Raw genomic sequence first — 27,545 nt, forward strand, 5'->3', positions numbered from 1 at the left:
TCGTGAAAGATACGATGTAGCCATAGTACAACAACTTGTATTTATATAGTGTCTTTAATGTAGTAAAACATTCCAAGGCGCTTCACAGGAGTATTAAAGGACAAAAAAAATTTGACACCGAGCCATATAAGGAGAAATAAGTACTGTGTGTTAATGTAGTAGGGTGTATGTTCACTATAGTCTCCTGGCATAGTGGATTGGTGTATTAATGAGCTGTGAGCAAAGGTTTCTGCATGCAGTTCTAATGTGCCCAGTTCCCTATTTCAGTCAAGTTACTCAGGAGAAGCAGTGAGTGCAGGTAAGATGTTTCTGCTTGAGAAGCATGTACCTAGGCTGCTGTTGCTCAGAGTGCCATTATTACAGAATTGGGAGCAAGTGTCTGCCCACCTTGACTGTGGAATTGTTAGTTAGAAAAGACATACAGAGGGGACTACATGGCTGTGCTTTTCCTGCAGCTTCATGCACGTTGCGTTGCTGATCTATTTCAGCTGCACTGAGGGAGAGGCAGAACAGAGCTGAGGCACTTCCATTGAATGAGAATACATCTCAAAATGCTTCACATACTTTTGAAGTGCAGTGACTGTTATGTTGGTAAATATGCATAGCAGGTTCAATCTACTTTTGGGTGTGTTGGTTGAGGACAGAATGTTGGCTAAGGCACTGGGAGAACTCGCTGGTCTTTGAATAACACTATGGAATCCTTTAACATATACCAAAATCAGTTTAATGTGTTATCTGAAGAACTGCATATTATGGTTGGGGGTATCTCCAACACTTTTTTTTTTTCTCATGTCTCCTACAAACTCCAATTTGCACCTTTTTTATTATCTGCTGTGCTGAGTTAGCATAGCCCAGATCTGACAACCCCAATCGTAGTAGACTACTTACTGGAGAATACATAGGATGGCCACTGTTTCCTGTCCATTCAGAAGGCAGAAAATATCACAATGTTGTATAGCCTAAACCACTGATTATATTTATAATTAAAGATGACTCGGAGAAAAACAAATACTAAATAGCGCAATACATACAGAAAAGAACCAGAAACAGTTCACATGGGTGGAACTGCTCTTTTCCGAATGCTGTTATCACCTTTTCTTAGTTTCTTGGAATAGAACAGTTTCTTTGGCTGCATCTAATGAGCCTTCCTTTGTTCCTTGGTAAACAGAATGCAGTCTCTGAATGTATCTTTCGGGATGAGATTTTAAATGTGGAATACATGAGCACCCAAATGTCAATTGCCAGACCTGGGACACTTACCCTTCTCATTTCCTTTGAAGTAAAGCAATTTGAGGAAGTCAAGCAAAGTATGAACGGTCTTGTGACACTTGTATTTCTCTTCCTGCATTTCAACCAGACTATTAGCACGTGATCACAATTGGAAACTACGTATTAGTCTAATGAACCTGCACATAATCAATCATGCTCTGCCATATCAAAGGTAATTTGTGATCCATAACTTTGTCTGGTTGTTGCAGATCGAGTGTCTCTGGTCTCCTATTCTATACCTAACAAAAGAACAGCCACCATTTTAAACTCTAGTTAAAATCATAGAATTTTAAAAAACAGACAAAGGCCATTCAGCCCATCATGCCTATGATGGCTCTCTGAAAGAGCTAGTCACAGACCTAAATCCCTACCCTTTCCCTATACCCTATTAAATTTTCCATTCAAATAATTATCCACTTCCCTTCTGCTTTCACCACTGTTTCTGGTAGGACATTCTATGGCCAAACAACCCTCTGTGTAAAAATAATAGATTTCTCCTAACCACTTCCATTTGGTATAACAACAGAAAATGCTGGAAACACTCAGCAGGCCAGGCAGCATTTGTGGAGAGAAACAGAGTTAACGTTTCAGGTCTGGGACCCTTCATCAGAACTGGGAAAAAGCTGGAGATGTAACGGATATTAAGCAGGTGCAGAGACAGGGGTGGGGGTTTAGGAGGGGAGGAAGAAATAGAAAGAACATCCTGTACTTTTGTAAGAGGCAGGAAAGATAAAATGTTGCAAATGGGAATGGCAAAAATCATACTGCATGAAAAATGGGGGCAGGGATAATTATCTGAAATTGTTGAACTCTACGTTGAGTCCAGCAGGCTGCAAAGTGCCCAATCGAAAGATGAGGTGCTGTTCCTCGAGCTTACGTTGCGCTTCATTGGAACAATGCAATAGCCCGAGGACAGAGAGATCAGAGTGGGAGTGAAGCGGTGAATTAAAGTGACAGGCGACCGGAAGCTCAGGGTCACCTGAACGGAGGTGTTCCGCAAAGCGGTCGCCTAATCTGCGTTTGGTCTCCCCAATGTAGAGGAGACCGCATCGTGAGCAGTGAATACAGTATATTAAATTGCAAGAAGTACAAGTAATTCGCTATTTCACCTGGAAGGGGTGTTTGGGGCCCTGGACAGTGGGTAGGGAGGAGGTAAAAGGGCATGTGTTGCATCTCCTGCGCTTGCACGGGAAGGTGCCAGGTGAAGGAGCAGGGCTGTTGGGGGTGATTGATGAGTGGACCAGGGTGTCGCGGAGCGAGCGGTCCCTTCGGAATGCTGAAAGGGGAGGTGAGGGGAAGATGTGTTTGGTGGTGGGATCACGTTGGAGGTGGCGGAAATGGCAGAGGATGATCCGTTGAATGTGGAGGCTGGTGGGGTGAAAGGTGAAGACAAGGGGAACCCTATCGTGGTTCTGGGAGGGAGGGGCAGGGGTGAGAGCAGAAGTGCGGGAAATAGAACGGACACGGTCAATGGCCGTGTCAACCACGGTAGAGGGGAATCCTCGGTTGAGGAAAAAGGAAGACTTGTCAGAAGCACTAGTATGGAAGGTGACATCGTCAGAACAGACGCGGCGGAGACTAACTGACCACTGGAAATAGATTTCTGAATTTACATTATCAAACCCTTTCATTTTTGTGGACACTTCTGGTTTTTCTAGTCTCCTTGTATTTAAAGCCTCTCATCTTGGGTATTATGTTAGTGAATCCCTTCTGCACCTTTCCATGGCTTTTTTTTCTTAAAGTAAGATGCCTAAATATTCCACCGGAGGTCTAACCCATGGTTTGTACTGGTTATTTGAACTATATAAAAACCAAAGATAAAAATTCCTATATTTTGTCACAGGAAACTGATACTCCAGTGCAATACTCGGAGTGCTGTATTATCAGTCTAGATTAGGTGCCCAAGTCCTGGTGTGGGACTTGAACCCATACCCTTCTGAGTCAAGAGAGAGTGCTGGTAACTGAACCAAACTGATACTATTGACATTATTGTTACAAATACAATTAAGACAAGAATGAGGTAAAATTCTGGTGTGACACACATTAATTACGTTGAAGGGACTGCCTTGTAAAGTTGCTACTAATGAAAAACTACTGTATCTTTTGGTGTAGAAGCCTCTACTTGGTATAAGTTTTTATGCCCTCTAAATATACAGAAGCTACTGCATAACCGTGATGAGATTTTTACAAACGTGACAAAAAAAATTGACAACTTGCATACACTGTTACAATCATACAAAATAATATAGTAAGTGCTCAAAATAATGAGGGGTTATGAAAATGATGAGATTTTGATGGGGGAAATCAGTGAATTAATATTTAAGATCATCACCAAACGAAAAAGGGAGAAAGGTTAGTAGGACTTTTTCTATTTTACAGAAAATTGTTAGGACGTGGAATGCCCTACAGCGGTTAGAAGCTGGGTCTATTATGACTTTTAGAAGAGAAATGGTGAGATTTTTTGAAGTGTATGGGGAGATGATGGCAATGGGACTGTCAATAGCTCTGTCAGACAGCCAGTACAGATGAGATGGACTGAATTGCCTTTCTGTGCTGTAAAATTCTATAATTCTATGAAATGTAATTACTTCATTTTATTCAATATTATAAACCAATTTATATGCTTGCAGTACATGTTGATGACTCTTACTCTTGTATTTCCAGTCCTTTCCAGGTGAGCCATCTATCCAGCAGAAGGTTCTAGGTTTGTTGGTGAGTAACCTTGGTGTGTTATGAAGATAAACAACCTTCTAGGTCAAACGGGTGTTTAGAAAAAGAAATGGTGGAGTGGCATGGTGTGGCACAGTATCGTACAGCTCTCCACAGAGCCAGTTTGTGTTTGCCGCCATGTTTATTGGGAGGCGCTGAGTGAAAACCAGGTGCTTACCCATTACGCCACTGGGAGCTTTTCATTCAAATTTTGATTTAAAACATTCAAAAAGCTGCTGATTTCCTTTTTTTTCTATTTAATAAAATTATTTTATTGTTATAAAATGAATGTGATATTTCTGAAATCTGTGTATTCAATTCCCAAGTCTGATTTAAAGGAAGTAATGTAAATGATGTATGTTTTTCAGTTTTGTCTGTGCTTTTATTTGTCAGTTTTCGTGCTGTATATTCGTGTGAGGATTAATGATTGGAACATAATTGCTGCAAACTTAGCAACAAAAGATCTGAAGCTGCACCTCAAAATACTGTGCCATAGAGTGACAAAGCATGGATTTACACCCAAGGTGTTCCACACATTTTCTATAGATCTTTGTCATAATTGTGGGCAAGTGCCATGCAGAGGCCAGTATTTACCCAGAAGGATGTTGAAAGAATTGGAACAAAAGTAATTCTTGTACTCTGAAATAGGCGATTGCTGGGAATAGGTTGTCTACACCCATGTGCCCCCACCCTATCATCAGCTTGGAATGACATTTTGTGGAGGGAGATGGGGGGTGCAGGGTGGAAAAAGGCAGTCTTGTCCTTGGCGAAAAGAAAGACAAAGTTATCTGTTTTAAGATGCTGAGTTTCTAATAGTCATTCAAATAACATTTTGTTTATTTTAGAACAACATAGCAGAAGTGAAAGAACTCCATCCTCAGCTGATGAAGAAGAACTTTATTGAACATATCGGGTAACAATTATTTTGCCACCTTAGCTTTTGGAGCAGTCAGTTTTAAAATTCTTGTTTCTAAGTGAATAATTATGGTAGATTTCTCTTGACATCCAAGCCAGTGACTGTGTGCAGGAAGTGAGGGACCCCCCAGTAGCAAGTAGTGTTCCTCCCAAGAAATGTTCAAAATAAATAGTTCTGTAATATTATTCTGTAAAGTTTTTTTTAATGGCTGAGCCTGCAGTGTTATGGAGGGTTTGATTACAATTGCCTATTTAGACTGGGTGGTGTGATCACTTTCATCAAATTGGATTGACTAGAAATGAATCGAGTACATGCATCCATTCAAATTTTGAGTTTTTTATCCCCTAATGAAATTAGACAATAGATTGACCATAACTATGTAAGCTTATCTAGTAAAGGGTGATTAGACATTTTTAAAAATACCTTCTGATTTAGAAAAAATACAGTTAAGTAATAAAATAAGGGGCGATGATAAAATATAATGGTAACAGTTTCTGTAGTTGTTTTGCATCCAATATCTTAATTTGTGGGGATTGAAATTTGGTGTATAAATTTGAAAGCTTTGTTTTTTTTGGATTGGTGGGGGAATAGAGGTTGGAGATTTAAGCATTTTGGTCGTGTGTTGTAGTAATAATTGAGGTTTAGGTTCACCAGCTGACCATAAAACACACTGTAATGTCCAATCTCACGACATGGAAACTTGGAGATTTGTAATCCTCCTCTGATTTTTACTAGAATTTGCCATGTTGAGTTCAAAATGCCAGAATCTATCTTTCATCTTTCTTGCTGACAAAATCACTTTGTTTTGTTTTTTCTAGTCTAGAAAACAAATGGGGCTTTTTTTGGGGGGGAGTGGGAGTAATGTTTGATATTTAAAAGTCAATAATGTTCTTGAATTTAAAAAAGTGAGAGTGTGTTCTGCTACTGTAATGTACATGTAGCTTGATATACTGTAATATCTGGTGTGCAAATCGCTCCTTCATGCACCTTTTTTATGTCTCTAAAGGTAGGTTTTTTTTAAATAAGGGGTTACTTGCACAGCAGATGTTATGGCTTACATAATAGGAATTCTGGATATATTCAAATGTGAGGGATTCTGAAATGATTCGAAGTTTCTAGATATATTATTCCACTTTGAACTGTGGTCTGTGCTAGGTTTTCTAATCTCTGGGACAACAATTGGAGTGCTGCACAATTGTATTTGTAACAGGCGAGGGAGATGGGAAATAGCCAATAGCTCCTGATTACTGTTCAGTGACATCTGCTGGAAAGTTTTTGTACGTATATCTTTTGAGGAGATTGGGCCAATACGCTCTGTAGTTTAGAAGAATGAGAGGTGATCTCATTGAAACATATAAGATTCTGAGGGGGATTGACAGGGTAGATGCTGAGAGGTTGTTTCCCCTGGCTGGAGAGTCGAGAACTCGGGGACAAAGTCTCAGGGTAAGGGGCCGGGCCATTTAAGACTGAGATGAGGAGGAATTTCTTCACTCAGAGGGTTGTGAATCTTTGGAATTCTCTACCCCAAAGGATGTCGAGTATATTTGAGGATGAGAGAGATTGATTTTTGGACTCTAGAGGAATTGAGGGATATGGAGATCGGGCGGGAAAGTGGAGTTGAGATCGAAGATCAGCCATGATCTTATTGCATGGCGGAGCAGGCTCGAAGGGCCGTATGGCCTACTCCTGCTCCTATTTCTCATGTTCTTATGTAGGACAAACTAGAACACGGCTATGATGCCACCCTCTAGTCAAGACACTCGCAAGAATGCTGGTAACTTGGGTGAGATAGTGGAGGCTGGTCCCTGTGGTTATGCCTTTACAACAGTTATTTGTGGGATGTATTTTGAGCGCATTTGGTTGAAAGTTGAAACTGGTTATTTTAACCTTGTATAATCCAATGGTAAGATGAAATTTGGAACATTTTGTATGATTTATTTTAACCCCCTTCCTTCAAAGAGACATTGATGCATTTGGAAGGTTTGAGAGAGTATCAACAACTTGCATTTATATAGTGCCTATAATGAAAAGAACATCCCCAAGTGCTTCACAGAGGCATAAGGAAAATGGACATCCAGCAATGAGAGAGGTTAGGAGGAGTGACTGAAGGCTTGGTTAAAGAGGTAGGTTTTGAGGAGGTTTTCAGAGAGGGAGAGAAGTTTAGCGAAGGAATTCGAGAGTAGGAGCCAGGCAGCTGCAGGCATTGCTGTCAGTGAAGGGACAAAGGGAGGGAGAGGTGTACAAAAGACTAGAGTTAGAGGGATGGAATGTTTGTGGGGTGGGGGGTGCGTTGTGGGAATATAGAGCTGGAAGAGGTCGCAGACATAGGGTGGGGCGAAGCCATGCAGGGATTTAAAGATGATGAGGAGGAGTGTATATTTAATGTGTGTGGGGATGCGAAGCCAGTGTGGTCCCAGTTGATCAAGGGTGACTCGGGGGAGGGGTCTTAGAAGTTTCATATTATGGAAGAGGCTTACTGAAATTAACTTTTTCTGCTTGGAGAAAAATTTGAGGGGACGTGTGATCCAAGTCCTATTTAGTAAATTCTTGGAAAAACCTTTGTTCCCGTAATACACCTTGTGTTTCTTTTAGTGTCTTGCTACACAACAAGGAAGTGGAGGTCAGCTACTTTGCTGCAGGAATAATTGCTCACTTGATATCCCGTGGGCTAAATATCTGGACACTGGATCTTGACCTCCGAGCTTCTCTTCTGGAGCAGCTGGTATGTTTGTACACATGGTCCACTGTATTTTGTAAAATGTATTTGCATGAAGATTTCAAATGTGGAACTTCCTTTACAACAAATTAGACCTTTCTGCTGCTGTATTGGAGTTGATGCTAATAACAGGGTGAAGACTTCCATTGTTTACTATTTATAGTGAAATCATAACTCTGTTCTTTATTTACTGGTCTACAATTTCACACTGTTACCTCTAACACCCCAAGGATCTATCGTTGGCCTCCTCCTGTTTCTCATCTACATACTGCCCCTCAGTGACATCATCTGAAAACATAACGTCGGGTTCCACAAGTATGCTGATGACCCCACCACCTCTCTTGACCCCTCCACTGCCTCTGATTTGTCACACTGCTTGTCCGACATTCAGTACTGGATGAGCAGAAATTTCCTCCAACGAAATATTGGGAAGACCATAGCCATTGTCTCTGATCTCTGCTACAACCCCGTTTCCTAGCTACCGACTCCATCCTCTCCCTGGCCACTATCCGAGGCTGAGCCAGATCGTTCGCAACCTTGGCATCCTGTCTGACCCTGAGCTGAGCTTCTGACCATGTATCTGCCGCCGCTCTATCACCAAGACTGCCTACTTCCACCTCTAACATCTCCCAACTCCGCCCCTGCTTCAGCTCATCTGCTGCTGAAACCCTCAACCGTGCCTTTGTTACCTCGAGATGATTATTCCAATGTTCTCGTGGCCGGCCTCCCATCTTTCACCCTCCATAAACTTGAGCTCCTCCAAAACCCCTCTGCTGCCTGTGTCCTAACTCTCACCAAGTCCCGTTTCACCCATCACCCAAGTGATGGTCAACTAAAAGTGCACTTCATCATGGGGTGGAGGCGAATAGTAGTGATTGAGGTCTCGAAAGTCTGTTAAATGTGGTAGGTCAATTGCTGCATTTGACACTAGATTTCACTTTTTTTTTGAATGTTCATTTTACTGTTTCCTTTCCAATTTGGAGCAGCGAGTCATGGGCAAATTTTCAAATAAAACAGCTTTAATGTGGGAATTTCCTTTTGTGTTGTTACACTGCACTGGCAGCATTTGAATTGCGATGAGAGCGATGGTATTACTGTACTGCATATTCCCATCACTGGAGTCAGGGAGTGGCAGGACTCCAAACTTACCTATCCAAATGCAGAAATAAAAAGCTGTTCACTTGCTTCCAACTCCAATCATTGTACACCAAGGGTGGAGCTGTTAAACAGTCTTTTAAATCAGTAGAAATCCAAAGATTTTCTTGTGCTGATCTTTTTAAAATGAAAGTCAGTAGTGGCACATACACAGTGCTAAAGGTGATTGAAGTTTCTAAGTTATGGATATTTCTTACAAAACACACTGATCTTTTCAATAGAGACGAGTAATTCTGACCTCTTGAACACACACAAATTACAACTGACGTGATTATTCTGCATTCACCCGCTATACATATCTCCAGACCCACAGCAATGTGGTTGACTCTTAACTGCCCTCTGAAATGGCCACTCCATTATATTCAAGGCGGCAGCTCACCACCACCTTAAGGGCAATTGGGGATGGGCAATAAATGCTGGCCTTGCCAGTGACGCCCACATTCCGTGAATGAATAAAAAAAAATCTTTTATACAACTAATTTCCAAAGAACAACCGTTTTGCTTTATTTATCTAAAGGCAGTTAGCTAACTTTCTTTTTTCTTTTCAGCATTCTGTCATTCTAAATTGGCCGACCCCAGATTGTGAGATGGTAGCTTACAGGTACGTATGTTTTTGATACCGCACTTAGTGACGGTTTTGATATCATCCACCCCCCCCCCCCCCCCCCCCCAAAAAGCAGGTCACACAACTGGGGGTCGAGGGTAGATTATAAAATGTATTCATGAGCCATGTAAACACTTTTAAAAGCAATGATTTCAAAATGTACCTGTATCGAAATGTCTTGTGTACAGCTTATATGTCAGCCTTGGCTCAGTGGTAGCACTCTTGCCTCTTGAGTCAGAAGGTTCAAGCCCCACTCTAGAAACTTGAGCACATAATAGAAACATAGAAGATAGGAGCAGGAGTAGGCCATTTGGCCACTCGAGCCTGCTCTGCCATTTTAATGCAATCATGGCTGATCCTCCAAATTCAGTACCCTGTCCCTGCTTTCTCCCCATATCCCTTGATCCCTTTAGCCTTAAGAAATATATCTAACTCCTTCTTGAATATATTTAATGAATTGGCCTCAACTGCCTTTTGTGGTAGAGAATTCCACAGGTTCACCACTCTCTGGGTGAAGAAATTCCTTCTCATCTCTGTCCTAAATGGCTTGCCCTTATCTTTAGACTGTGACCCCTGGTTCTGGACTCCCACGCCATCGGGAACATCTTTCCAGCATCTAGTCTGTCTAGTCCTGTTAGAATTTTAAGTTTCAATGAGATCCCCTCTCATTCTTCTAAACTCCAGTGAATATAAGCCCAATCGACCCAATCTCCCCTCATACGTCATTCCTGCCATCCCAGGTATCAGTCTGGTGAATCTTCGCTGCACTCCCTCCATGGCAAGAATATCCTTCCTCCGATAAGGCGACCAAAACTGCACACAATACTCAAGGTGTGGTCTCACCAAGGCCCTGTACAAATCTAGGCTGACACTTCAATGCAGTACTGAACGCTGCACTGTCAATGGTGCCGTCTTTTGGATGAGACATTCAGTGAAGCCCTGTCTGCCTCCTCCATTTATCCCTCAACCAATACCGCTAAAATAGCTTATCTGGTCATTTATCACATTGCTGTTTGTGGGATCTTGCTGCTGCGTTTCCCTACATTACAACAGTGACTACATTTAAAAATAAAATACAAGTACGTATAGACTGTAATGTGCTTTGGGATATGCTGTGGTCATGAAAGGCACTATATAAACGGAAGTTCTTTCCATTATCTCTGACCTTGCTGCAGTAGTTCTATGAATTGGTAATTACAGGTAAATTGGATTCAAACAGGGAGGGAAGAAAGAATGGAAAGGAACAGTTTATGAAAGTGCCCTGATCCAACAGTTTGAGTTTTGGAGCTACCTTATATCATTCAAACTTAATTTGCCTCAGTTTTGTAAATGTAGTACAATTATCAGCTAAGAAGTTGCAAATTTTCTTTTTCCTTTCTGCTAACATGGAGTAAATATTTATTTCCAGGTCATTCAGTCCATTTTTTCCATTGTTGGAATGTTCTGATACACCCGGAGTGCAGATTTGGGCTGTCTGGGCAATGCAGCATGTCTGTAGCAAAAATGGTAGGTGGCGATCGGAGGCAAAGTGAAGCAATACTTGTTTCTACATGTTTATTGTGCTTGAGCAAAATTAATTAATGTTGTGTGTTTTCCCATAAAAGTTAATGATTTTGCTTATGAAGTTGACCATTTTTATTCCTAATTTTTCAAAAATCATTTACATTATAATGAAGTCTAATTGGAGTAACAGTTTTTAATTAACTTTTTTTCTAAGCTATTAATTAATGAGATGCTGCTCCATTCTCTCTGGCCACAGTTCATCATAAAATTAGAACCAAGAATACATAGTTATCGAATTAACTTACTTGCTGGCTTTCAGTTTCCACTGCTCTGTTGTCTAATATAAAACATCGGCAGTAATTTTAACCCAACTCGCCCAGCGGGAAACTGACCGAATCGAATCGGCCGATGATGAGTAATATTGGGCGGGGTGCAAAACGGCCGGCCGATCTGATCTCATCAGTTTCCTACCAGGCGGGTTTGTTTAAAATTGACCCATTGAATTTCATTTCATTAGCCGGCTGAATTATTGCAGACTGGGCAGTCTTTGCTTTGGAGTCTATTAATTATCATCATATCGTGATGTATTCTGGCAGAGGCTACTTTTAATTTACTAAACTTAAGATTCAAGATTGGCATCCAACTTTTTACTTTTTCTTGTCTGTTCTACAGCGCCCAGGTACTGTCGGATGCTGATCGAAGAGGGTGGAATGCAGCAACTGTATAACATTAAGAACCATCCTCAGATTTCACCAGACGTTCTGCGGATTGTTATTAGCATTGTTGAAAGTTTGGAGAAGTATATTATGCGCCATGGGAAGGTCTCCTCCAGCCACAAAAAGCCACAAACTAAGCACGGTGTGATCTAAACAGTAACCAGACTGTTCTGGACAGATTGTATTAGTAAGTTTTTTTTTTAAGGGTTTGGTAACTTGTAAACTCTTTAAAACCTCTACAATAATTAATATTAATGTGACTTTGTTATCCCACGCCCGCTGGGGAGGGAAAGGAGGTTAGCCGTCCTGGTACTGCAGTAACTTAGAATAGCTAAGTAACAGAAGAAATGTGAAACCCTTCTGACTGTATCCTGTGTATGAATCTGAACAGTGCTCTTTCTGAAGAGTTTAAAATATCATTAACATATACGTTGCAAAATTTATTGTCTTTGAGTAGTTTTATGCAATTTTACAGCACAGAAGGTGGTTATTTGGTCCATTGTGTATGTGCTGGCTCTGTTACAGCAATCCAAAACAATCCCACTTCCATTCGGTCTCCCCATAACCTTATATTTTCCTCTACTTCAATTTTTAGCCAATTTTCTCTTAAAAGATGCAATGGTCTCTGCCTCAGTCACTCTGTGGCAAACTAGTCATGCTCCAATTTCTGAGTAAAGATGTCTTTTTCTATTCTCTCCTCTTTTTAATGATGATGTTTAAACAATGACCCCTTGTCACTGATTCTCCAACCCAAGGAAATAGTTTTGCTTTATTCAAAATCTTGCATAAATTTAAAATCATCTTAAATCTCCTTTATCCTTCTCCGCTTCAATGGTAATAGTCCCATTATCATAAATCTATCTTCCTAACTATGGCTGGAATTTTCACGTGCTGACGCGCTGGCAGTGGGGGAGCCCTGGATCACGTGGAGAACCCGGAAGTTTAAGCGGCGCATTTTGCAGTGGCTTTTTAACTAAACCACTGCATTTGCATCTGACTTCTGGGTTTCCTGACCAATTAACGGGACTGGGCGTGATGGCATCACGCACAGGTCCAATTCAGCTCGGGTATTTCAAGGAGCAATTCAAAGATGACCGTTGGAGGTTGCAGAGACATTGGTGGGAGAGAGATTGGTTTGGTTGGAGAACAAAAAATGCGGAAAATGTGGTCTCTGCATACGAAAGCTGCCCCTAGATTTAGTGATGCCTCCTTGGAACTCCTGTTGCAAGGAGCTAGGGCCCACAGGGAGGTGCTATTCCCTGTTGACGGGAGAAAGAAGCCAGCCTCAGACACCAAGAAGGCATGGCTGGAGATTGCAGCAGGCGTGTGGTGGCACAGTCCTGGATACAATGCAAGAAAAGATTTAATGACCTCATGAGGTCAGGAAAGGTGAGTACAGTGCCACACTCGCCTACATCCGGATGTGCGTGTCACCCCAACCCCCTCACTGCCTTCCCAAGCCTATTCCTGCACATCAAACAAACCAACGAAGCACCAGCGCAGATACACACACGTCGGTGGGACCATTAAGTCTGAAAGTAGTGTTGTCACCTGGTGACTCTCAGATCACGTGAGCAAGAGCAGATGGTGCAGACAGGGACCGCAGTGGAGAGTCCTCGTCAGAGGGCACAGGATGCTCCAAGCACTGCTCAGCTGGACGCAGGTGCTGAACCTCGGGGGCTGTTGACAAAAGGATGATTCTGGAGGAGCAACAAAAATTGCGAGAGGTTCTGTCAGTATTTCCAGCCGCGATGTGCTCGCTTGAAAGGAGAATGGAGGAGTCCATCTCAAGTATGACTGGCATTATGTCGTAGGCCATGACTTGTGCATGTGTGCCCTCGCCAACAGCTTGCACACTCTGAATGCCACCTAACAAGGATGGATAAAAACCTAGACTTGGCCGTTCATCGCCCCACTGATGTGCAGCGAAGTGCTCTCCAGCTCATTGATAGCAGGGAAGTGCCGGTGGACCACGAGAGGGATTATGGTGAAAGGGGACATAGAAGTGGGGGCTCTGCTCAAAGCGCTTCCACTTTTACCCATGGCCCCCCTGATGGCTGAGTCTGCCCCTGCACAGGTGCAGGAGGAGCAGTCTTTGGCAGGGCCCTCACGGGCTCCAAAACCCAGAGGACGTTGGCCAAATGCACCTCAGCAGTCAGAGTAGGGAAGTGAGCAGCCTGCCTCTACCTCTGCTGAAGCCACAGGGTTTGCACAACATAGAAGTGGTAGGAAGAGGACGATAAAAGAATTCTAGATGCACATGGGTGTGTTGGGCAATGTTGCACTGTTAAGATTATGTTGATATTTGGAGGCACATAAAATTATTTCTTTGCACTACTTTCCTGTCTTGCCCATTTTTGCCTGCTGCCTGGCAAGTTGCCTTGTCACTTGTAATAAATGGTAAGACATGGGTGTATGTGAAGGGAATTGTTTGGTCATTGTAGGATTGCTTTGTGTGTGTGGGGGGGGGGTGGTGGAAAGTGGGTTCAGCATCTCTGTGTCAGCTGGGTGCACTGGTGCAACCAAACTATATCGTGCTATTGAGGCCATTCCAAATAGCAATGTGCGCTGCTGCTGGTGCCATGGCCACATCAAGTTCCTGCTCCGAAGAGGCTCTGCGCCTTGCTCCTCCAGCAGCTCCAATCCTCGCTGCTGTGCTATGTTGTACAGAATGCAGCATACCACTATTATTCTGGAGACCCTGGCTGGTGCATATTGAAGGACTCCTCCAGATGTGTCCAGGCATCTGAAGCGCATCATCATCCCGATTGCTTGCTCTATTACACATCTCGTCATCACTTGACTTTGATTGTAGCGTTCTTCTGCCTCAATGCTTGACCTCCAGGGTGTCATCAGCCACGTCTTCAGTGGATACCCCTTGTCTCCAAGCAGCCAGCCGGTAAGTCTGGTTGGAGGTGCGAAGAGCTGAGGGAGGGTGGACTAGCGCAGGACGACTGAATCATGACAGTTCCCTGGGAATCTGGCACAGCTATTTGCATGATATTTTTGTGGTTGCAGACGAGCTGCACATTGATGGAGTGGAAGCCCTTGCAGTTCATGAACACTCCTGGGTGATCTGGGGGTGCCTTGATGGCCACATGTGCAGTCAATGTTGCCCAGCACCTGTGGGAAGCCAGCCAGAGTTGCAAAGCCGAGTGCCCACTCATTCTGACTGGCTTCATCAGTGGCAAAGTGCAAATAACTGCCTGCCCTGGCAAACATAGCATCAGTCACCTAGGTGATGCATTTGTGAGCGGCCAACTGAAATCCTGCAAATAACTCCTGCAGTTCCCTGGAAGGAGCCCGAGGCGAAGTTGTTGAGGGCAGTGGTCACTTTGACAGCCACTGGTAACGCGTGTCCACCAGGTCCACTTGGCAGCAGGTCGTCTTCCAGCAGGCTACAAATGTCTGCCACAACCTGACGCGATACCCTGAGCCTCCGGAGGCACTGGTGGTCAGTCATGTCCAGGAAGCTCATCCTCTGCCTATAATACCTTGTGTTAAGAAATAAGAGTAGGCCATACGGCCCCTCGAACCTGCTCCGTCATTCAGTAAGACCATGGCTGATCATCGACTTCAACTCCACTTTCCCGCCTGATCTCCATATCCCTTGATTCCCTTAGAGTCCAAAAATCTATCTCAGCGTTGAATGTACTCAAAGACTCAGCATTCACAGCCCTCTGGGGCAGAGAATTCCAAAGATTCACAACCCTCTGAGTGAAGAAATTCCTCATCTCAGTCTTAAATAGTCTACCCTTTATCCTGAGACTGTGTCCCCTAGTTCTAGACATTCTAGTCAGGGGAAACAACCTCTCGGCATCTACGATAGCAAAATACTGCAGATGTTGGAAATCCGAAATAACAACAGAAAATGCTGGAAAAACTCAGCAAGTCAGGCAACATCCGTGGAGAGAAATTTGAGTTGACCCTGTCAATCCCCTTCAGAATCTTGTGTTGGGGGTCTCGCCTTCTGTGAGCTGCACCCTTGTAATCATCCCCTCTCTCCTGTGAAGCGGTAGGTTGGTGAGGAGATGGCAGCTGCTGCTGCTCATCTTGGTCTTCATCTGAGGTCAAAGGTGAAACAGCATAAGCAGCATCCATTCTGATCTGATATGACATGTACGGTACAGATCAGACACGCAATCCTGCAATGTACTGAGAATGACCTAAAGTTGTAGAAATCACCTGCAAACTCTCAGAACAGTTGGTGTGAGCAAAAGCCTCTCCCTTAGGCAAGGAAGTAGGTGTGAGGTCTCGGTACCCTTATGGGATTTTTGGACTGTCATTTGTTCAGCCCCCTCAATTGCCACTGTGCTCTCTCCTTGCTTTCACTGGTAAGGTTCAGGAAGCCCGGGAATCCCGAGCGCACACAATGAAACTTGGAAACCCCAGGTAAAAAAGGCTCTTAATAGCCTCTTAACTAGCTTTAAATTGCTAACCCGCCTCTCCTGAGGGGGTTTCTCGCACGCAGCCAAATACACTCCAGTTAGATGCAGAAGCCGGCCTCCTGCTACGCTGTCAATTTCAGCGTATTTAAACACCTACCCGCTCCAAACCCACTCACTTTCCTGTTAAAATTCTAGCTTGTAGTTTCCCCTCCCTGGCATCATTCTGGTGAATCTATGTTGTATGTTCTCTTTTGCTTTAATATCCTAACATCCTTTCTATAATGGAGTACCACAAATTGCCACAGAACTCGGTGGTCTAGCCAGATAAATTTACATCTCTAACCTTTTCCAGTTCTGGCGAAAGGTCATCGACCTGAAAAGTTAACTCTGTTTCTCTTTCCACAGATGCTGACTGACCTGCTGAGTGTTTCCAACATTTTCTGTTTTTATGACAAATTTATCATTATCCCTTTATTCTTGTACTCTGTGTTCCTATTTATAAGAGTCAAAATGGTATTGGCCTTTAATTTTATGGCTTTATCTACCTGCACTCAGACTTTCAAAAAATTGTGAATTCCTAGGTGTCTCTCTTCATCTTTCCATTTCTACTTTCATTCCATTTCTACTTCCATTTAAACATAGATTTTATTGTAGGACTATAAAATTCATCTGTCTTCATAAATTATTAATCCTTTCACAAAGTTTTATCAACTTGGTATTGCACTCATGTCTGGTGTAATTCAAGAGTGGCCCTCAAGAGGAGCCAAGTTTTAAAGTTAGGTTCTTCCTGGAACAGACTTAAAGGATAAGGGGTAGGACATTTAGGACTGAAATGAGGAGGAATTTCTTCACCCAGAGAGTGGTGAACCTGTGGAATTCTCTGCCACAGAGGGCGGTGGAGGCCAGTTCATTAAATATATTCAAGAAAGTGTTGGATATATTTCTTAAGGCTAAAGGGATCAAGGGATATGGGGAGAAGGCAGGGACAGGGTACTGAATTTCAATGATCAGCCATGATCTCATTGAATGGCGGAGCAGGCTCGAAGGGCCTACTCCTATCTTCTATGTTTCTATAACAAATGTATTCTAAAACCTTGATCTAGTGTTATTTTAAAGGAGACTTCTTTGAAAGTGCTCCCCCCCGAGAAAATTTAAAGTAATGCTGCTTCCCATAGGTAAATATTGTACAGTGGAGTCTATATTTACTATGCTAAAAGTTTGTTACATGTGTTTTAATATTGTGTTGCTTATTATTCAGGTCTTGTAGGTGGAACACACTTGATATGTAATTAATGTGTTCAAATTCTTTCTTACTGGTTGGTCCTGCTTACTGTACTGCAGATGCAGATCAAGTACTGTATGTCTGGTGCTGTAGCTGGGACTTGCTTTGTGTAGAGTTCCTGCTGAGTACTGCACTTGTAATGTTGTGGCTGCGACTTGGTTTAAGTTCAGCTCTATTCATTTTAGCACTTGGATGGGATTATAGAGTATAGCTCCCTGCTAATTGCAACTTAGTAAATGGTGTTCACTACCATTTGGGGGGGTGAGTGGGTGAGGAATCAATCTCTTCTATGTGAGGTGAAAATTTCAGTTACTGAGTCACAAAACTGGTTCTTACAGCCTTCTAGTGCTAAAGTTTGCAAAATTGGTCGTGATGATTGGCATTCTTCCCAGTCCTGGCTGCCATCAACAGTTTCTCTGAATTACAGCCTTGTAATCACTTTCTCCAAAGTATCCATCAAACTCTGTTGTACAATATTAGAAATGAATGCTATAGTGAAACCGTGTGGGAGTAACAGAAGTTTTTAAAAGTGTATTTATTTTCTCAAACAGGCAGACGATGGTTCATTTACAGAGAAATGTGCAACATGTAACCTTTTCATTTCTGAAGAGGATGAAGAGGACTGCCATAATTGTAACTTAGTGTATGCTGTTAAACATTTCTATAAGCTAATCTAGATGCAGCAAGAATATACCACAGTGGCGTGTTGGTGTGTGTGTTGTGGTGGTGTCTTTGCAGATGTTTTGTTCTACCAGAAGCAGCTTTTGCTTGAATAAATGCTGCTGATGAAATGTTTACTTAATCTGGATGTCACTCATGTATCTACTTTATAAAAGAATGAATCCATGTATAGAACAGTTTAACTGTGATTAGCTTAAACAGGTTTGATCTCTTTCTTCCCCCTCTTTTTTAAAAAATATTTTGTATAAAATGCTGATGACTCCTTCAGGGGAAACTTGCTTTTGAAATTGCCAAACTACTTTGTATTAATGTTTTTGTCTGTCTTTCATATTGCTTGTACAGGTAAATGTTTAATGTATCATTGGTTTTAAGATGGATTTTCTGTTCAGAGGGACTCTTGCTATCAATACCTCATTTTAAAAACCATTCTATTAAAAGAATTATGATTTAACACATTGTTCATTCTATCTTCTGTAAATTCTAATTGTCATTGGGGGAACTGATTGAGTTACTGGGACAGATTTTCCTGTCCCTCCCTCACCCTAGTGACTGCACACAACCTGCCTTGAACTCCACTGAGCCCAGCTGTCTTATAAATATATACAAGGGGCAAGTTATTGCCTCTCATTTAAGGAGTTGAAGATTTGCCTGCAGACATGTAAAAGTCTGAATATAACTGACCTGCTGGCTGCTGTTCCTGACAGCAGCAAAATTGCCACCACTTGCCCAGTCCAAATAATTCTGTAAAATGGACCTAAGCTAAGTGAAAGTTTCTAGCTGCCCCTTATCCTCTGATCAGACTGCTGACTTTTCATGGGCATACTGGGTCACTGCTCTTATTTCTCATCTGTAATGTCCTGAGAACTGATGTGCATAGGACGTTAGACAAGAAAACCAGACCCAACAATACCACCTGTAAGGGAACTGACTGAACACGATGCTGTTTAAATGACCAGCTCACAGCTTTTGACTTTTTCCACCTGCATCCAGCTTCCCTCACTAGGCCATCAATATTCACAGTACAAAAATATTCAAAAGCAAAAAAAAACCAGAGACCAGAAGAAAGGAGTGTTCAAGCTAATCACAATTCTAGCTTTTTAACTTGACCAGGTATCCAGGAGAGGGGAGCCAGGTCCCCCCCAACTACTGTTCATCCAAATTCCCTTCCTGGCTCCTATGTTCACTGACTTCGTAAATGGTTCTCTCTCCTCCGACACTACCCTAGTCCTTTCCAAAACTGCCATCATCACCCTACTCTTCAAAAATACCCACTCTTGCCCCTTCTGACCTCCAAAATATTCCTTCACCTGCCTTTACACAGGCAGGAAATATTTGCTCTCAAGTGCTTGAATGTGTTGTGACCACCTAGATGTGCGCTCATCTTTCCTGCAATTCCCTTTTTGAATCCTTTCAATCAGCTTTCCACCCCTCAACAAAAACAGCCCTAACAATATTCTATGACTGTGGTTCATTATCCCATGCAGCCCTTGACATGGTCAACCATGCCATTTTTCTTTCAACATTACTCCTTGTCCAGCTTGGTGTGACAGCCCTCAATTTGTTCCACTCTTGCCCATATGATCACCACAAATCACTAACAGCACTTGTACTACAATAGTTCCCTGTTAAACGGAACACTATTCCATACAGTGGAAACATTTCCCCAGATGCGACTGGGACTATAAATTATACTAGATTCTGAAAGTGAAAATTACAGTACTCGAGGTCTGTCGAAGTTTATTTAAAAGTTCAGTACTTAAGCAACCCTGTGGTTGTAGCTGGAATCTCCCTGTCGAACTGAGACGTGTGTATCATTTTATTCTCCAGTAAAATGCGGTAATCGTTTTTCTTTAAAGGCTGCCATCCCTTCCAACCGGTCTTTTGTAGGAATGACCTGTATTGGCAAAAGTACAAGTATCTCACCAAAATATTTTACATAAATTTTCCCAAATCTTCAAGTCAAAACAGGTTTTTAAAAAGGACACTTCATACCTGAGCATAACACATTTCTTCAATTGCCATTCCAGATGAAATATCTACCTACAGAGAATTGAAAGTAGATTTAGGATATACAAATAAAACAAAGTCTAGTGTAACTTGGACAATATAGTATAAAACTATAAAATCAACCTTTACAATTTACTGATTCTGTACTTTTAAACAATTGAAAGAGAAATATTCAATTCAGAACGATAACCTCAGAGTTAAGGAATTCATTCTTTAGATGTTTTAGTTTCACTGATTTACTCTGGTGTTTCAACTAAATAATGGTATGATCATTCCTTGAGATTCATTAGTCAAGGAACGTCCTTTGAAAAAATAAACTAAAATCCTTCTATCAAAACAATAAAAAGTTAAGACTGAGAAAAGTACATTTGGCCCATTGAGCTTGTTCCTGTAGTACTCCAACTCATTTGAGCAATCCCTGGCATCCGACTGCACTCTAAACTTCCCCAAGCTCTGCATCCAATGCCTCACCTGGTAGTTTATTTCAAATGTTTGACTCATTAGTTTTAAATTTGATTTTTGCAAAGATGAAGTGGATACAGATGATATAAATTTTCATATACTTGAACTCTGAATTGCTACTTCAAGAAGTATTACTTTTAAATGGCAACCTTTGAATCTATGCACTGGAGAGGTCACATAGTATTCCAAGAAAACTGTCACCTCTCATTTAAAAAAAAAAAATGAAACTATACTTTCTCCTGAAGGCACTGGCTCATGGGGAGGAGGAAATTGTGTCAGCAGCTCTCCAGTACCTCAAAAGATCATTTAAGGTGTGCAGCTTCTTTGACTTTATGGGCCTACCCAATCTCATACTCAGCACTTGCAGCAGGAGCAGGAACCAGCCTAAAAATTGTTTTTAAGTTTGTTCTCCTTATCCTGGGCACATTGAAACCCCAACTGCTGCACCAACAGAGATCAGCTAACTGAACCAGCGATCAAACTTGGGACCTGTTTTGTACATTTATCCACTGAACCAGCAAAGGGACTTCTACAGGTTTTCTAGTATAGAATTTAAAAACAAATTAGAAAAAAAAACACCCCCTCAAATTAAAAGGGCCAATTTTAACTCACTGGGAGCGGATGGCAATCCCAACAAGGGAGTCTTCATCAGAAGTATGGCAGGTTTGAACTGTCGGGCTCAGTTGAATGCTGCCAGTCAGCTGCTCGCTCATTTCAGCCAGAAAGTGGATTGACAGCTGCCTGCTGGGGTATTGCAAGGGTCTCTGACTGCACAGGGGGGTGGTGCAGCATTTTGCAATTCATTCTTATTTATATATTGAATCTTATATATCCAGCACATTACCTCAATTCCTCTGTTCATCGCCTGCTTGGCCATTCTTAGAGCTACTGGACCCTTTAAATAAGATCAGAAAAAAAACACGTTTTCACTTTGACTGCAAGACACAATATTTAGGTATTTACAGACAGAAATTGGGCGATCTTCCAATGATTTATTACCAATAACTCTCACCATACATGAACACAATTGTATACTTCTGTGGGTAACACAAACCTAGATTATCTATTTGGTAGGGTCACCATCAGCTGAAGTAGCTGTGGCATAAGCAAGTTTCTTTGCTGCAAGATGATAGCAGTGTAGGGTACACTCAACCATCCATTTGTCTATCCACTTTTTACTGAAAAAAAAAGTAATAAAGTCATGAAGGCCTTGACGGTTAACACAGTTTATTACAAACCTGCAGAAGTATTTCTTTGGCCAGATCCAGGGCCTTGTGATAAGCCGCATCCCCCAAGTCATTTTGAATCACCGCATCATTCACTAGGCCTATGGCCACTGCTTGCTTGCCGTCTATCTGTCGACCGGTGAAAATAAGTTCCTTTGCTATGCCAATCCCCACAACTCGAGGCAGCCGTTGGCTACCACCTGGAGAATAGAAATAAAAAGATGTGATTAATTACAACAGTTTAGATCAGCAATTTGCTTACACTGAAATTTCATTTGCTAATGCTTACAATCTCAGTTTTTCCAGATGGCTGAAGCGTGTGGTAATATGTAACTCCTGTATCTATCCAACTATATAACACTCAAGTATTTTTAATATGCCATTATACCCCAGTCCTCTCAACACTACTGTGCTTCTAAACTCAGTCTCCAAGGACAGTTTCTCTAGGTGGTGCTGCAGGTAAGTTTTATTTAAATTTATTTTATTTCCCCCCACCCCCAAGTCAGTTCCTCCCAGGTGAAAGGGGCTATGGATGAACAGAGCAAAAGCAGGACCTGAAAGTGGAAAGAGGGGAAAAAGGACAGGCAGAAAAAAGTGGAGAAGGCAGCCGGGAGATGGAAAAGGTCAGATGCAATAGCAGTAGACCAACAAAGACACGATCACACGGGATGAGCGGGTTGCTAAAAAGGAGAGGGCATGCAGCTAATTTGGAGGGAATGACATCCGATGTGGGAGCAGGCATCACACGAGAGGTGGAACATGACCTACTTCACGTGCCTTCCCATTTTGAACCAGTGGCTCTACAACCTACTGCCCCAAAGGTGGCCTGTGAGCCTTGCAGGACTTCTCCTGGTGCTGTCACCAACAATTCCTCGAGTTCTTTAGAAGCAGCCTGGCACCATGGTTCTCCCTTCTACTCAAGGACCCCTGCTTTCAAAATCCCCATCATTCTCTTCCCCCACCCCCCCTCAACTCTCAAAACCCACCCTTGGCCCTCTGTCCTTGCAAACTACTGCCCCATCTTCAACATCCTTGTAAATGTTGTCACCTCCCAAATCCATGCCCATTTTCCTGCTACTCCATATCTGAATCTTTCAAAATTAGGATTCCTTCCCACCACAGCACTGAAACGGCCCTAATCAGTCATTAAGAACATAAGAAATAGGAGCAGGATTAGGCCATTTGGCCCTTCGAGCCTGCTCCGCCATTGAATAAGATCATGGCTGATCTTCTACCTCAACTCCACCCTCCTGCACTATCCCCATATCCCTCAATTCCCAAAAATTTATTGACCTCGGTCTTGAATATACTCAACGACTGAGCATCCACAGCTCTGGAGTAGAGAATTCCAAATATTGACAACCCTTTGAAGAAATTTCTCCTCGTCTCAGTCCTAAATGGCCGACCCCTTATTCTAAAGACTGACCCCGGTTCTAGATTCCCCAGACAGGGAAACATTTTCCCAGCATTAACCGTGTCAAGCCCCTTAAGAATTTTATGTTTCAATTAGATCACCTCTCATTCTTCTAAACTCTAGTCTACTCAATCTCTCCTCATAGGGCAATCCCCTCATCCCAGGAAACAGTCTAGTGAACCTTCGTTGCACTCCCTCTAAGGCAAGTACGTCTTTCCTTAGGTAAGGAGACCAGAACTGTACACAGTACTCCAGGTGTGGCCTCGCCCATGCCCTGTATAATTGTAGTAAGACTTCTTTACTCTTACACTCTAACAAAAGCTAACATACCATTTGCTTTCCTAATTGCTTGCTGTACCTGCGTGTTAAATTTCTGTGATTCATGTACAAGGACACCCAAGTCCCTCTGAATACAAACATTTCCTAGTCTCTCACTATTCAAAAAATATTCTGCTTTTTTGTTATTCCTACCAAAGTGGATAACTTTACACTTCCCCACATTGTATTCCATTTGCCATGTTCTTGCCCACTCAGTCAACCTGTCTATAGGTCTCTGCAGCCTCCTTGCATCCTCCTCACAGCTTACTTTCCCACCTAACTTTGTATCATCAGCAAACTTGGATATGTTACACTCAGTCCCTTCATCTAAGCGATTAATATAGATTATAAATAGCGGAGGCCCAAGCACCGATCCTTGTGGTACCCCACTAGTTACAGCCTGCCAACCCGAAAAAATCCTGTTTATTCCTACTCTCTGCCCATTAACCAATCCTCAATCCATGCTAATATATTACTCACAATCCCATGAGTCCTAATTTTGTGTAATAACCTCTTGTGTGGCACCTTATCAAATGCTTTTTGAAAATCCAAATACACTACATCCACTGGTTCCCCCTTATCCATCCTACTAGTTACATCTTCAAAAAAAACTCTAAAATTTGTCAAACACTATTTCCCTGTCATAAAACCATGTTGACTCTGCCTAATCATATTACGATTTTCTAAGTGCCCTGTTACCACATCCCTAATAATAGATTCTAGCATTTTGCCTACTACTGCTGATGTCAGGCTAACTGGCCTATAATTCCCTGTTTTTTCTCTTCCTCCTTTCTTAAATAGCGGGGTTATGTTTGCTACCTTCCAATCCTTGGGGACTGTTCTAGAATCTAGGGAATTCTGAAAGATTAATACAAATGTATCAGTTATCTCTGCAGCTACCTCTTAAAACCCTGGGATGCAAGTCGTCGGGTCCAGGGGATTTGTCACCACTTAGTCCCATTCATTTCTCCAGTACTATGTCTTTACTTATACTGATTTCTTTAAGTTCTTCATTCCCTCTAGACCCTTGGTTCCCCATTATTTCCAGAATGTTTTTTGTGTCTTCTACCATGAAGACAGATACAAAGTATTTGTTTAGTGTTTCTGCCATTTCCTTACTGCCCATTATAATTTCTCCTGTCTCTGCCTCTAATGGGCCCACGTTTACTTTCACTAATCTCGTCCTATTTACATACCTATAGAAATGTTTGCAATCTGTTTTTATGTCTCTTGCTAATTTACTCTCATTCTTTTTTCCTCTTTCCTTATCAATTTCTTGGTCCTCCTTTGCTGAATTCTAAAATCCTCCCAATCCTCAGGCTTACTACTCTTTTTGGCAACATTATAAGCCTCTTCCTTTGATCTAATACTATCTTTAACTGCTCTTGTTAGCCACGATTGGACCACTTTTCCTGTGGGGGTTTTTGTGCCTTAAAGGAATGTAATTTGTTGTAAATTATGTATTAATTTTTTTAATGCTAGCCATTGATTGTCTACCATCATATCTTTTAATGTAGTTTCCCAATCTACCTTAGCCAACTCGCCCATCATACCTACATAGATGCTTTGTTTAGATTTATGACCCTAGTTTCGGACTTAACTAAATCACTTTCAAACTCAATATAAAATTCTAGCATATTAGTCACTTTTCCCTAAAGGCCCCTTTACTACAAAGTTATTAATTAACCCTTTCTCATTTCACAATACTAGATCTAAAATAGCCTGTTCCCTAATTGGTTCCTCAACATACTGATCTAGAAAACTATCTTGTATACATTCCATGTACTCGTCCTCCACACTATTACTGCAAATTTGGTTTGCCCAGACTATATGTAGATTAAAGTCCATGATTACTGTATTACCGTTATTACATGCGCCTCTAATTTTCTGATTTATACTCTGCCCTACATTACAACTACTGTTTGGGGGCCTATAAACAACTCCCACCAATGATTTCTGCCCCTTGCTGTTTTAGTTCCATCCAAACTGATTCTACTTCTTGATTTTCTGAGCCAAGACCCTTTCTATCTACTGCCTTTATCCCATCCTTTATTATCAGGGCTATCCCTCCTCCTTTTCCATTTTGCTCATCTCTTCTAAAAGTTATGTATCCTGGAATATTTAGTTCCCAACTTTGGTCACTTTGCAACCACGTCTTCATAATGGCTATTAGATCAAACCTGTTAATTTCTATCTGCGCTATTAATTCATCTATTTTGTTGCAAATGCTTCACGCATTCAGATACAGTGCCTTTAGCTTTGACTTTTTTCTATTTCTCCCTGATGTCACCTTAGTCACTATTAATGACATCCACTGTAACTGTGACCATTGTGCACTATTCCTCCCGGACCCCTCTGCAGCATTTGACATGGTCGACCACACCATCCTCCTCCAATGCCTCTCCTCCTTTGTCCAGCGGAGTGGGACTGCCCTCACTTGGTTCCACTCTTATCTTTCCATTCATAGCCAGAGCACCTCCAGCAATGGCTTCTCTTTCACCTGCACACCATCACCTTGAGTCCCCTAACAAGCTAGACTTGGTCCCTTCCTCTTCCTCATCTACATGCTGCCCTTCAGCACCATCATGTCAATACATGGGAAGGAGTCAATACATGGGAAGGAGTCATCTATACAAAATCCACATCATCGCCACAAATTCCATCCCCCTCTCCGGCCACTGTCTCAGGTTGAACTAGACTGTAGGCAATTATGGCAAGTAATTTTAAATCACAGATTTAAACCAATTTCCCTGCCTTTAGTTCAGGTCCCTTCATGTTGCCCTGCGGCCCCATAGGCCTCCTCGTCCTGTTTCATGCTCATTCTTCATTGGTTGAAAAGAAAGATAGATTTGCATTTATATAGCACCTTTCACGACCACTGGACGTCTCAAAGCGCTTTACAGCCAATGAAGCACTTTCTGAAGTGTAGTCACTGTTGCAATGTAGGAAATGCGGCAGCCAATTTGTGCACAGCAAGCTCCCACAAACAGCAACGTGATAATGACCAGATAATCTGTTTTAGTGATGTTGATTGAGGGATTAATATTGGCCATGACACTGGGAATAACTCCCCTGCTCTTCTTCGAAATAGTGCCATAGGATCTTTTCCACCCGAGACGGGGCCTCAGTTTAACGTCTCATTCAAAAGATGACACCTCTCGACAGTGCAGCACTCCCTCAGCACTGCACTGCAGTGTCAGCCTAGAATGTTGTGCTCAAGTCTCTGGAGTGGGACTTGAACCCACAACCTATTGACTCAGAGGCGAGGGTGCTACCAAGATGGCAGAATCATGCAGCATGGGCCTAGCTGTATTTGTGCTCTGCTGTTACAAGAGTTTCTAATTAGCTAAAAATGCAAGTGGTAATCAGGCCCAGAAATTGGGTTGCCCCCATCTTTGGGCACATGGGGTGGGGGTCCAGGGTACATGCCCTGCACCTGAATGGTATGGCCGAGGCGCCACCGATATTGGCCCTCGTCACCATGGAGCCGGTGTGGCACGAGCAGCCAGCCAGCGAAGACTCTACCTGGATCGGCCTGCTGCCAGCGTTGCGGCAGCTCTTGGGTAAATGAAGCCAGGGATCAGAGGCCAGGAGGGAAGGATCATAGACCTGGGGGGAGGGAGCGGCGACAAGCTTTCTTTAAACGGGAGGTGGGAAGGAGCATAGCTGCTCCTCCGGGCTCCACATTCAAGTAAGTAAATGTGAAAAGCAGGTGGCAGGAAGTCCCAAGGGCTGGTTTTATTGAGTGGAGTATCAGTCGCTGCCTTTTTATTGAAATATACTCCCAGTCTTCAAACATAAATCAGCTACACCGCAAGCCTTTCGTTTTATATCGTGAAGGAAGAAACTCACCAGCACCTGGAAGAAGACCTCTGGTAACTTCAATAAGACCCATTTTGGCAGAAGATGCTAAAGTTAAGGAAACAAGTGGCAATAAGTAATTGCTCTGGATCACGTCAGCTAAATATTAAGAGACATAAGCTATTTAACATAACAATATGCTAGTGGACAACAAGAACAGGTAACTTCATAACTACAACAGTGGATGTCAGGGAACATAGGGTCTGATGAAAGGGAGGAACTGAAAGAAATCAGTATTTGTAGGGAAATTGATGGGATTGAAGGCTGCTAATTACCACCTACCGCCCTCCCTCAGCTGATGAATCAGTACTCCTTCAT

The 27,545-nt window shown here is 42.4% G+C and overlaps 2 protein-coding genes across 5 annotated transcripts in view; one reads left to right on the forward strand and one right to left on the reverse strand.

Moving 5' to 3' along the window:
• zyg11 (zyg-11 family member, cell cycle regulator) overlaps positions 1-18,390 on the forward strand; it is an 84,844-nt gene extending 66,454 nt beyond the window's left edge. For both annotated transcript variants that reach the window (XM_085982969.1, XM_085982970.1), the window contains exons 10-16: positions 3,934-3,981; positions 4,824-4,891; positions 7,487-7,616; positions 9,314-9,366; positions 10,778-10,875; positions 11,545-11,775; positions 17,810-18,390. In XM_085982969.1, the coding sequence (XP_085839095.1) occupies positions 3,934-3,981; positions 4,824-4,891; positions 7,487-7,616; positions 9,314-9,366; positions 10,778-10,875; positions 11,545-11,741 (594 nt within the window). In that variant the 3' untranslated portion in view covers positions 11,742-11,775; positions 17,810-18,390. The remainder of the gene's footprint in view (positions 1-3,933; positions 3,982-4,823; positions 4,892-7,486; positions 7,617-9,313; positions 9,367-10,777; positions 10,876-11,544; positions 11,776-17,809) is intronic.
• Positions 18,391-19,659: 1,269 nt separating this feature from the next.
• The window catches only part of echdc2 (enoyl CoA hydratase domain containing 2), a 28,956-nt gene continuing 21,070 nt past the window's right edge, over positions 19,660-27,545 (reverse strand). For all 3 annotated transcript variants that reach the window (XM_085982972.1, XM_085982971.1, XM_085982973.1), the window contains 5 exons: positions 27,219-27,275; positions 21,647-21,834; positions 21,253-21,303; positions 19,932-19,979; positions 19,660-19,833 (listed from right to left, as the gene is read on the reverse strand). In XM_085982972.1, coding sequence (XP_085839098.1) covers positions 19,756-19,833; positions 19,932-19,979; positions 21,253-21,303; positions 21,647-21,834; positions 27,219-27,275 — 422 coding nt within the window. In that variant the 3' untranslated portion in view covers positions 19,660-19,755. The remainder of the gene's footprint in view (positions 19,834-19,931; positions 19,980-21,252; positions 21,304-21,646; positions 21,835-27,218; positions 27,276-27,545) is intronic.

Source organism: Somniosus microcephalus, chromosome 3, assembly GCF_052327205.1.
Source record: "Somniosus microcephalus isolate GS21.2 chromosome 3, FLI_Smic_1.0, whole genome shotgun sequence".
Lineage (NCBI taxonomy): Eukaryota > Metazoa > Chordata > Chondrichthyes > Squaliformes > Somniosidae > Somniosus > Somniosus microcephalus.